We start from the raw sequence: 12,045 nt of genomic DNA on the forward strand, positions 1-12,045 counted from the left end.
TGCAATCCATTCTTCAATGTTGACTTAGGAAAGGACTCTGCAAAATACTGCGAGACAAACCTGTAGTCCAGCATTCAGGATGCTCAGACAGGAGGATTTTTGAGCTCCACTGTAGCCTAGACTACATGGTAATTCCAGGACAGCATGGACTACAAAGCCAGTTCCTGTTTCAAAAACCAAAAAAAACCCCTGACTCTAAGCTCAATTTTGATTCTATATATAGTGGTAATACCATGTGGAATTAAACATTGTCAAATTCCTTTTGTTTAGATGGTTTGAAAAGCTAATTGTTTTCTGCAACAAAGGAAATAGATTAGATAGCTCTTTAAAGTCCATGTGCTTATTTAGGACACTGAGTTCATATAAAGAAAACAAGTTTAGAGTAGAGAAGAACACCTACATGAACTATTCAAACTTTCTGCTTTTTTTTTTTTTTTTAAATCATTATGGCTTACACATATTTCATCCAGAGAGGAAATTAGTAATACCTCATCAGGATCAACAGGCTTGGTAAAGACTCGGAACCGCTTATCAATAGCAAGCCTATGTGTGACATTTCTTAAGAAAATCCTGAGTTCTCTAAATGTATCTTCTTCTTGTTCTTCCAGCTGTTTAACTTCTTCTGCTGTCAGTGGTCTTGGTTCAGGTGGTGGTGCTACTGGGAGTACCTCCAAGGCCTGCAAAACTTCATGTGGATGGAAGATTTTAGTTAATACCCTCCACAAAATGGAGGGCAACAAATGACTCAAATCATACAGAATAAGACTTTGAGGGACTATTTTCTTTACAACTGATAGGAAACCAAGAATTTAGTCTTATCCTTACAACACTTTCCAGAGATAACTGTAATTTACAAACTTTGAAAATACATTCTTCTTCTTCTTTTTTTTTTTTTTGAGACAGGCTGGCCTCAAACTCACAAAGATCCACCTGCCTCTACCTTCCGAGTGCTGGGATTAAAGGCACGTGTCTCCAATGCCCGGCGAAAATAAGAATATTTTAAAACAAGAATATTTTAACTATGAAAAGTCTTTAGTTTGTGAACTAATGGGAAAAATGTGATGCTCCAAATATACCATATTTTAATTTCCTTTAAGGAAGTAAGACAATGAATATTCAGGATTAAAAGAATAAACAAGAAAGGGGACTGGAGGTGGCTTGGTGGGTAAGGGTGCCTGCCATCAAGCCCCTGATCTGAGTTCCAGGAGTGACTTCTACAAGCTATCTTCTAACCTGTGCATGCACACACATAAAAATAAAAAAAACTAAGCCAGGCAGTGGTGACACACACCTTTAGTCCCAACACTTGGGAGGCAGAGGCAAAGGCAGAGGCAGATTTCTTTTGAGTTCAAGGTCAGCCTGGTCTATGGAGCAAGTTCTAGAACAGCCAAAGCTATACAGAGAAACCATGCCTCAAAAAACAAGAAGAAATGAGGGGAGCCCTCTCTCAAGAAAGAGCTCAACAGTTAAGAGCTTCTGTTGATCCTGCAGTGGACCTGGGCTCATTCCCAGCACTGATATCCATAACTCTAGCCCCAAGTTAAGTAACTCTTTAGGCAGCAAGGAAGGATAAAGATAGAAACTTTACAAAAACCAAAAGTGAAACTGTGACACTGTGTGTACGTTAAAAAGTTTAAAAACCAAACAAAAAACAGAAAAAGGTAGTGGTACTATAGGTAAAAACACAGTACTAGAGCTGGAGAGGTTGCTCAGTGGTTAAGACTACATCCTGCACTCAGTTCCCAGAATTCAAATCAGGCGGCTCACAACTGCTTAAAATTCTAGTTCCAGGGATTCAGCCACCCTATTCTGACCTTCACCAGCACCAGCTCTCATGTGTGTATACCTCTACACAATCAAAAATAAGCTTGAAAAGAAAAAACACAGTTCTAAAACTGAGCCTGGAAGGACAGGCTGGGGCTATTCTATGAAACACCTTATGTGCCTTAGGAACATTTTAGTCCATTTTAGCAGGAAGCAGAGATATTTTAAACAGTAAACATGTCACCTTCATAACTGAGGGTTTGAGTCTGTACTATCAGGTAAATGTCAATTTATTAACTGTTACTTACTTAGTTCCATTTTTAAAAAAATATTCTCTATTAGCTGAAATAACTAACCTGCTTTCTTTTTTGACACAGGAGGCTTTGCAGCTTGTTTTAAAATCAAGTCTTCAAAAAATTTGGTCCGTTCTTCCTTATCTGGTAACTGGACATTAAAAATCTCTCCATAATCATGGGTAAACAATTCTTGTACCTTAAGAAAATATAACAAATACAGAATATTCATATATGCAAACACAATGTACATTACCGCACTTAATCCAACAGTATGTTAAAACATGTATTTTTAATTAAAAGTATTTTAAAAGTAGATAGAGGTTGGGGGAGATTATTATGACATTATTTCTCACTTTTGCGTCTACCATAAGTTATGAGAATCCAATAGTGTTCCTGCATAATGCTTGTGAGCACTTTTCTCTTTTTCAGAGGTCATAGGATTGAAACCAGGGTCTTGGGTATGCTGTATAAAAGTGCTCTACCACAGATAAGCCCAGCACTTACACCATTAAGTGTAAAAATGAAATACTATCCTTATATACATTATGGTCTAATCACTGATTCACTGAAAACCAAAAAGTTAAAAGCTGAATGATTTATTTATAGTCACACAAATTATTCATTCAAAAATAAGCAACTCCTAGTGGTGGTGTCACACACCTTTACTTTCAGCACTCAGAAGACAGGTGGATCTCTAAGTTCAAGGCCAGCATAGTCTATTGAGAAAGTACCAAGACAGACAAAGCTACACAGAGAAACCTTGTCTCGAAAAATAGCAAAAAACAAGAAAAGCAATTCCTCATCCTGTGTCACACCCCTACAAAATGTACTGGAATATACTTCAGAGTTTACAATACAAAAAAGAGAGTTTGAGCAGAAGTATCCTCTATGAGTGAACAATACTATTCCCAGAAGATAAGGTAATAAAATGAAAACCTCAGTGCCAGGAACATGATATCTCCCTACAAATTACTAGTCAGTGAGGCCTCAGAGGAACAAGAAGAAAACAAACAGAACCCCATAAACCAGGGCCATTGGTTTGTGTACCATAACTGGAAGGTAAGACTCTACCACTGAAGACATCACTCAATTGAATAAATTTATCACATCACTGTCAAAAGACATCAACCTGAAAACTCTGAGGAAACTCTACTTACATAGTGCCAGAAGGTGCTATGTAGGCAGCTAAGGCAGAAAACCATAAATGGTCATCTGACCCAACACTGACCTGAGAGCAAGAGTGCTATGACGGCTGTGGGAGTGACCAGATACTACCTGTATGGATATAAACCTGCTCCACAGGAGAGTTTTACTGTCTGGTATTGTAAACCTGATCAAAAGCCTAGAATTAAAAAGATCATAGGCCTTAGCGGGGAACCTACTATCGTTTTGCTAAGTAGCTATGTTGTCAAACTGCATTCTAAATATTTTTATCTATACCCATAGATTTATATAGCTCTCAACTTTGGTCAGAGAAGCTTAATACACAGATTCTTTTTTTTGTTTGTTTGTTTGTTTTTCAAGACAGGGTTTCCCTGTAGTTTCTAGAGCCTGTCCTGGATCTACTCTTGTAGACCAGGCCGACCTCGAACTCAGAGATCCGCCTGCCTCTGCCTCCCGAGTGCTGGGATTAAAGGCGTGCGCCACCACCGCCCAGCTAATACACAGATTCTTCATTGGTCGAAGTACTGAGTATGAGCAACTGTGAATATTAAGCTACAGATGGGGTCATCTGTATCAATCTCCTACCATCAAGCTCACACATGTGAATGCTTATCTTTGGACATGATGTGGCAGTTGCACACGTCAACTCACAATAGATGTGGTTTTACCTGCCCATCAAAATTCCAGCATGAATGGGGAAGTGCCTCTGAGGTCTTTCCTTCTGGATAAGCTGTTGAGGGTCTTTTGAGAAAAAGGCCACTGGTAGGCTGCTCATGCCCTAGTGGATGGCCACACATCACGCATACATGAATAGCAATAATTAGACTCACCGGGCTATTAACAAAAACTTTTAAGTCACGAAATTGAGAGGTAGATGAGGTAGGTAGCACAAGTAGGAGGGGGTAATAGTAGATTGATACGATCAATATATATTGTATAAATATATGAAACTTTCAGAGTAAGAAACAGCAAAAAAAAAAAATCTTTTTGCCGATGAACTATAGCGCAGTGGTAGAGTGGCTGGTTGTCATGTACTAGGCATTCTATTTGATCTCACTATCTTTAATGAAAGAAAAAGAAAGAGACAGAAACATCCAAAATACCTATCATAGGGATTCAGACTTACAGGTTATAACTCATTACAAGATAATGAAAAGAACGTGTGACTCATAAAGGAAGATATTAAAGATTGAGTAATTCAGAAGACCAGCGGTGGTGGCGCACGCCTTTAATCCCAACACTTGGAAGGCAGAGGCAGGTGGATCTCTGAGTTCCAGGCCAGCCAGGGCTATGCAGAGTAAACATCTTGAATAAAAAACACAAACAAAAAAACCAAACCAAACCAGACAAACAAACAAAAACCAAAACCAACAACAAAGAAAGACAACACACTGGAAAGTAAATATAGCATAACAGTTTGTCATGCAACACTATTTCTGTAACAAAAAAAAAATGTATCACTTTACCACACATGTACATTCAAAACAGTGAGCACACAACACAAACAAGTAACAATGGTGTATTTGATAAAGACTATTTATTGATTCATTTACTTCAGTAGCACTTGAAATTTTACAGTGTTTCTATTTTGGCATAAGAAAACTTAAATAGCACCCTTCCCCCCCAAATAGGTTACCTCTTCAGGCAAAGATGAATATGGTTTGTCAGAAGTTGCAAGTAATAAAACTGGAGCAAATGAAGGTATATTCTGTAATAATGTCATAAACGTGGCTTTGAGTGTTGGTCCAACTATTTCCCACCACAAGTGGATATGTGGGACATAGACTATACTTGGTGCTGTTCTCTTAGCTTCACGAATCATCTAATAAGGAAATTAAATCACATTTGGTTGCAAAGTCAACACACTAGTAATACTAGCGCAACAACTTCCCAGAATTTTCACATAAAACTTTCAAAGTTCTTGAATGCTGCTTTCAAAAAGCCCTTACAACTCTTTTCAAGTTTTAATGAAAGCTCCATGTGGGGAAAAACAACTTATTCAAGCAATTAGGAAACAGGCCAAGAAAACTACAAGACTATTATTCTGCTGTATAACCAAGGTTAAGGAATATAAATATAAAAGTTTTATAGTCACAAATTAAATCTAAACATATCAACAATAGAAACAGCAGAATATTTGTATACTGACAGTCATTGTCTTAAGAACTTCAGTTTTCACAATAGTCAAATTATTATCTCATACCTTGCAAACAGGAAAAAATGAAACAGACATCTAATAACTCACCCAAAGTCATACATTTGTTAAGTGGTAGATGTGAGAAATAAAACACATACTAGTCAATAACTAAGCAATTATACAGTTCTATATTGTAAACTTTAAGTCAGATTTCTTTTTTCAAAATTCAAGTTCAAAAACAGAATAACCCTAAACTTTGTCTCAGAATAACTGCTTTATCTTATAACTTGTTGGCTGAAAACAACTTACCTGAGAACATGTCTCTTCAGGAGACGTAGTACTGATGCCAAAGAGAACAGGAATGTCTAATGTATATACAGTAATTTTTTCCAAAGCATGGATGACAGCTGGTGCCAAGTGAGAACTCTGTCCAAATCCTGGTTCTCCCACTATTAATAATCTTGGCCGAAAAGACATAGGTTGGTAACAGGCGTTTCTGAAAAAAATTAATAAGTTGTATTTTGGAGAAAAATTTAAATGTTTCCCTTAAATTGACAATTACAAATCTTCAGAAGCCTTGCCCATGTGAATAGCCAATTATAACATGGCTGAGTTAGCAATGATTGTCCCAGATTTAAGAATACTTTTACATCATAATGACAGCTGTAACACATTTTGAATTTTCTTCTTCTTTTTTTTTTTAAGACAGAGCTTCACTATGTAGCTCTGGCTGTCCTAGAACTCAATAAAGCAGACTAGGCTGGCCTCAAACTCCTAAAAGATCCACCTGTCCGTCACCCAAGCGTGGGATTAAAGGTGTATGCCATCACACCTGGCCAAAATTTGTTACTTAAAAATTTATGTGCATGAGTGCTGAATACATGTTTGCACCACCCATATACAATGTCTGTGGAGGCCAGAAAATGTTGTGACCCCTAGAACTGGAGTCACAGATGGTTATGAGCTGCCATGTGGTTATTGGGAAATGAACCCAGGTCCTCTGGAAGAGCAGCCAGTGCTCTTAACTGCTTAGCTATCTCTTCATACTCAAACTTTGATATTCTTTAACGTATGTGGCACAGGCTAGAGACACCCTTAGGTGTCGTTCTCAGGAACACTAACTACCTCTACTGGGACTGGGTCTCTTACTGATCTGGAACTCATCAGTAAGGTTAGTCTGGGAGTTAGTGAGCCCAGGGATCCTGGCTTCCGAGTTCTGGAATTACAAAGACACACCACCATTCTCAGCGTTAGGTTTTCATGTTTGTAAATGCACGTACTTAACCAATTGAGCCCTCTCACCAGCCCTGATATTTTAACTTAAATAAAAAGCTGACTGGTTATCATCTTTCACCTTATCAGACAAATTTCACTCAGTTTTATGGAATTTACACACCAAAATATTCATTTGCAGGGAAAACATACCTATTTAAATGAAGAAAATTAAAATTTTCTTTTGCCTGATTAAAGGTTTTTTGAGCAAGTCCATTTTCAAACACCGATGGTATATCATCATCACTGTATGCCAAATCACTTTCTAGCAAAGGGCAAGAAACATCTACAAAATAATAAAAAACCTGTCCATTAGTAATTTTTCTTTGTCATACTTTCTTTCTTTCAATGGTCAATCAAGTTTTATACCTGAATTTAAATCTTTGTTTGTTCTAACTTCCACATGTGGAAACACTTTCTGTAGGGCTTCTAAGATCGTATGAACAGTATTTTGCAGGAGTGGTTTCACAATGGCAGACAGTGCCTGTCCAGGTGATGCCACAGCTCTTTGGGAAGCTGGTATTATCTTCTGCATAGCCATCTCAAAATCCTTAGCTGAGATATTAATTGAAGAGAGATCCAACTGTAGCTTCTCACTGGTGGTGTAGATCTGTGGGTACCGGCGACGCAGGGCACATAAAGCAGCTTCGGTACATATTGACTTGATATCTGCACCACAGTATCCTATTCCAATAAACCAAGGGTGGGGGGGGGAGAGGGGAAAAGCAAAACCCTCAAGTAAAATTTAAAAATTAAGTCTTAACTAAAACTTTTACAAAGTGAACTTAGATAGCTTCAACACATCAGTAACTTGTGAATGAAGTATGCAAGCACTAAGTACAGGATAAGGGTTAAGAGCAAGAATTTTGTTGTGTTTTTTACTCTGTGATCTTTCAAGACTCACTTACACTCTGCAGAGAATTCTTTATCTGTCCAGTGATAATACTGTCTAATTCACAGGGCTATCACTGTTTTCATATCTAATATGCTCTCAAATTCCTTCAAAGATCAATCTGTCCATTTTTAAAAAGACTTTTTAATTATGTGTATGTCTATATGAAGGGATGTGCACCTGAGTGCACATGCCCATGGAGGCCAGAAATCCCAGGGTGCTGGATTCCTTGGAGCTGGAACTACAGAGTTGTGAGCCACCTTGACTTAGGTTCTGCAAACAGAACTAGAGACCTCTAAAAGAGCAGTATGTTCTTGTAACAACTAAGCTATCTCTCTAGCCCTCAATTTTCTGACCTTTAAATTCTAATTTTCTGAGAAAAGGAATCATTATACACTCATGGCTGACCTGATACTCACGATACATGTCAATCCTACCTCAGTTTCCCAAGTGCTGGGGATACAGGAATATGTTGCTACACCTTGGACAGTATCTATATTCTAATATCTAGGATCTTGGAGGGTAATACATGCCACAAAGGAAATGGAAATCCGTTTTAGATGAGTTCTTCCTTCCTGTGCAGTTGAGGATGGCCATAAACACACAGTCTGCCTTCATCCGTCACTACTAGCACTATATGTGTGCGGCTGAATCTAGTCACATCTGTTGTTTTGTTATGCATGACTATGGGTACGTAGAGGTCAGAGGATAACTCTGTAGAGTCAAGTTATTTCCTCCCATCTTCATGTGTGTTCCAGGGATTTAACTCAGGTTACTGGACTTGAACTGCAAGCAACTTTATCCACTAGGCCAAATCTAAACTTCAAGGCAAGACCCAATTTGTTCCATCTTTGAAATGAGCACAACATTTTTCACATGTGCTCAAAACAATATTTACCAACGCAGTTTTCTGCTAATTCTTCTAGAAATATGTCCAGTGGTTTTGGATTCCAATCTCTTGTATGAATCTTCAGAATCTCTTTTCGAGCCTGTGGGGGGAAAAAGCTCTAATTTTAATTTTTTATACTGATAATCAAGTTGCTCTGATTAGAAAAGCTTCAATTTAAACTACTTTTGATTATCTAAAATTTTAAAGTAACCAAAACCTAATATAAATAGAAGTATAAGACCACAAAAATGAGGAAAAAGATGCACCTTTAAGAATTTAACAAAATTAAGCAATTTCCAAGTAACATGCCCAAGTTATATTCATCATTTATGTAAATTTAAAAATTAAACAAAATATTGCTCATTCTGGAGTACATTAAGAATTAAGAAAACTGACAACTGGGCTGGAGAGATGGCTCAGCGGTTAAGAGCACTGCCTACTCTTCCAGAGGTCCTGAGTTCAATTCCCAGCAACCACATGGCTCACAAACATCTATAATGAGATCTAGAGCCCTCTTCTGGCCTACAGGCAAGCATGCAGACAGAACACTGTATATATCAAAATTAAATAAATAAAATAAAATCTTTGAACAAAACCAAAACAAAACAACAACAAAAAACCTTGTTAAGTGGGAGTGGAAAACAGCTCAGTGGATTACAGCACTTGTAACCTAACTTGATGAGCTGAGTCCTACCCACCGAACCCACATAGCACAGGGAGAAAATTGACTCCAAGTTGTTTTCTGACTTCCACACCTGCACTGTGGCACAAACACTCCCTGTCTATTCCCCCACCCGTCATAAAAAGAGATGTAATTGTTAAAAATAAAAAGTATTTTTAATTTTCTTACGTCTTTATCGGGTAGACTAAAAAGGAACTCTCTGTCAAATCGACCAGGCCTTCGTAACGCAGGGTCTATGGAATCTAGTCTATTGGTAGCACCAATGACTACAATTTCTCCTCTGCTGTCCAAACCATCCATAAGAGCTAACAGTGTTGAAACAATAGAACTAAACATAAAAATAAGAAAATAAATTAGTGTTATGAACAAAGAGTCTATTACTCAGAAATATTTCTTTTGGCATAAAACTTGAGAAAGAAAATTCTTAGGTCCCAGTTGTAGACAGGCTAGAACTACAGATAACTGGCTTCATCAGCCACATTCTATATCACAGCCTTATTTTGACCAATGGCTTGTTATTCACAAGCTTGTTATTTGGATTTTAAGTCATATCTTCTATAACCAAGATGTTAAAAAGATTGATAATAACCTGATTTTCAGAACAGGCTCACTTTAAATATGTGTATGTATTTGGGTTTCTTTCACCATTTAATACTTATCTTTCATATAACAATACAAATCAGTCACGTTTACCTGTGAATCTGATCTTGCCTGCTGGATCGTACTGGAGCCAAACCATCTATTTCATCAAAGAAAATAATTGCAGGGCGCATCTGATAGGCCTAAAAGAGGGTTCAGGAGTCCTGTGTTAGCATTTTAATGTATTTTCATTCAAATTTGCAAAGAACATATAATTTATAAATCAGAATATATACCCTTTTCAATCTATTCAGTCTTGCTTACCAGAATGCCATCCATAGCTATAAGATTGATATAAATCCCAAAAACGGTTTTTAAAACTTTACATATATACATTATATTAACATAATCTTATTTGCATTTTCTTCTGGAAACATCCAAATTATTCTAGTATCTTAGATTTCATACAGTTATAGTTACTGGACACAGAAAAACTTCATCACTGTCTATGAAAACAAATAACGAAGGATATTAACACTCTCCCTCCATGTTAGGTAGAAAAATATTACTCAGCCGGGCGGTGGTGGCGCACGCCTTTAATCCCAGCACTTGGGAGGCAGAGGCAGGCGGATCTCTGAGTTTGAGGCCAGCCTGGTCTACAAGAGCTAGTTCCAGGACAGGCTCTAGAAACTACAGGGAAACCCTGTCTCGAAAAACAAAAACAAAAAAAAATACTCAACAAAATGCCAAACTTAAAAAAAGAATCTTAGTAAAACGAAATGAAAACTTAGCTCTAAAAAAAGTGTTCAAAAAGATTGTCGTATCAGGCATGGTGGTGCACATCTTTAATTTCAGCATTTGGGAAGCAGAGCTCTGATTTCAAGTCTAGCCTGGTCTACATAACGGGTTTCAGGACAGCCAAGGGCTAAATAGATCATGCCCTAAAAGCAAAAGCAAAAACAAAATTCCCTCAAAACAAACAAACAAACAAACAAACAAACAAAATCCTCTCAGCAGTACGTCCTAGTAGAGCAGAATGCATTATTTCACAACGTACCTTCAATACAATCTGGCATATGAAACTGAAAGCTATTATTCTAGGGAAGAATTACATTCAGTTTCCATATTGTGAAGTAATTTACTACCATTAAATTCCTTAGGAGGAGGTTTTTTCTCTTCCTTTACTAGGTATGAGCTCTAATACTTCTAAGAACTAAAATCCAATTATTCCTATCTCTATATAAAGTTGTTTGCTGTAGGTCAGCATTAAAAAATATTGACACTACAAAAAAGAAGGAGTAAAGACATTGCTGCTAATGTGATTCAAGATAGCACTTCAAGCTGGCAGTCTAACTTGGCAGTACTGTCTATGTGGTGCTAGTTTCAGAGGCAAGAAGGGTGCAAGACCAGAGGGAGGGTCACGGATCCTTACTCTACAATGTCAGAGCTGCTGAGGCCAGGAAACATGTGGCAGAGGACGTCCTGCATGAAGGCCCTCAGAGGGCAAAGGGCTTTTTGAAATTGAAGCCAAGGTTGTAATGGATACCCCAAGATGTTAGAGATGCCAGAGCCGAGACATCTGGTAAGTCCAGAGTAAACCTTCTTCCATTAAAAAAGAAAAAAAAAAACAAACCTCATACACTTGAATCTGTATATTAAAATCTATATAGGTAAATTTTAATATCATACCTGATCAAATAGCAATCGCAGCTGTCTTTCAGATTCTCCAACCCATTTACTCAGACAATCAGCACCCTTCCTCATGAAAAATGCCACTCTTTTATCTCCTTGACTGCACTCATTGGCAAGTGCTCTAGCAACCAATGTTTTTCCAGTTCCAGGTGGACCATAAAACAAACAACCTCTGTAAAACACATTAAACACTTTTAGTATTAAATTAAGATAGACTACTGAAACAAATATTAAGAACCACTCTCATAACCACTTTAATTAGTTAATTAAAAATATTAAACAACTGAAGTAATTTTACTATACAAAGTACAGGTTAAAGCTTTGAGAGTTAGTACCAATACAATACAATTAATCAGAAACCAATTAAATCCTTTTTAAAGGGGCTGGAGAGGTAGCTCAGAGGTTAAGAGCATTGCCTGCTCTTCCAAAGGTCCTGAGTTCAATTCCCAGTCAACCACATGGTGGCTCACAACCATCTGTAACGGGGTCTGGTGCCCTCTTCTGGCCTGCGGTCATACACACAGACAGAATATTGTATACATAATAAATAAATAAATAAATAAATAAATAAATAAATAAATAAATAATTTTTTTAAGGGAAAATCCTTTTTAAAAACATTGTCCTTTACTACTGGACCATGCACAACATACATATATTATATTACCTTGCAAATATAA

At 37.3% G+C, this 12,045-nt stretch overlaps 1 protein-coding gene across 3 annotated transcripts in view; it reads right to left on the reverse strand.

The window, feature by feature from the left end:
• The window catches only part of Atad2 (ATPase family AAA domain containing 2), a 42,570-nt gene that overhangs the window by 7,723 nt on the left and 22,802 nt on the right, over window positions 1-12,045 (reverse strand). For all 3 annotated transcript variants that reach the window (XM_038343416.2, XM_042055706.1, XM_038343417.2), the window contains exons 12-21: window positions 11,365-11,539; window positions 9,790-9,878; window positions 9,265-9,424; window positions 8,424-8,514; window positions 7,003-7,317; window positions 6,787-6,919; window positions 5,671-5,857; window positions 4,861-5,046; window positions 2,121-2,256; window positions 489-685 (exon numbers count right to left, since the gene is read on the reverse strand). In XM_038343416.2, the coding sequence (XP_038199344.1) occupies window positions 489-685; window positions 2,121-2,256; window positions 4,861-5,046; window positions 5,671-5,857; window positions 6,787-6,919; window positions 7,003-7,317; window positions 8,424-8,514; window positions 9,265-9,424; window positions 9,790-9,878; window positions 11,365-11,539 (1,669 nt within the window). The remainder of the gene's footprint in view (window positions 1-488; window positions 686-2,120; window positions 2,257-4,860; window positions 5,047-5,670; window positions 5,858-6,786; window positions 6,920-7,002; window positions 7,318-8,423; window positions 8,515-9,264; window positions 9,425-9,789; window positions 9,879-11,364; window positions 11,540-12,045) is intronic.

Source organism: Arvicola amphibius, chromosome 9 (genome assembly GCF_903992535.2).
Source record: "Arvicola amphibius chromosome 9, mArvAmp1.2, whole genome shotgun sequence".
Lineage (NCBI taxonomy): Eukaryota > Metazoa > Chordata > Mammalia > Rodentia > Cricetidae > Arvicola > Arvicola amphibius.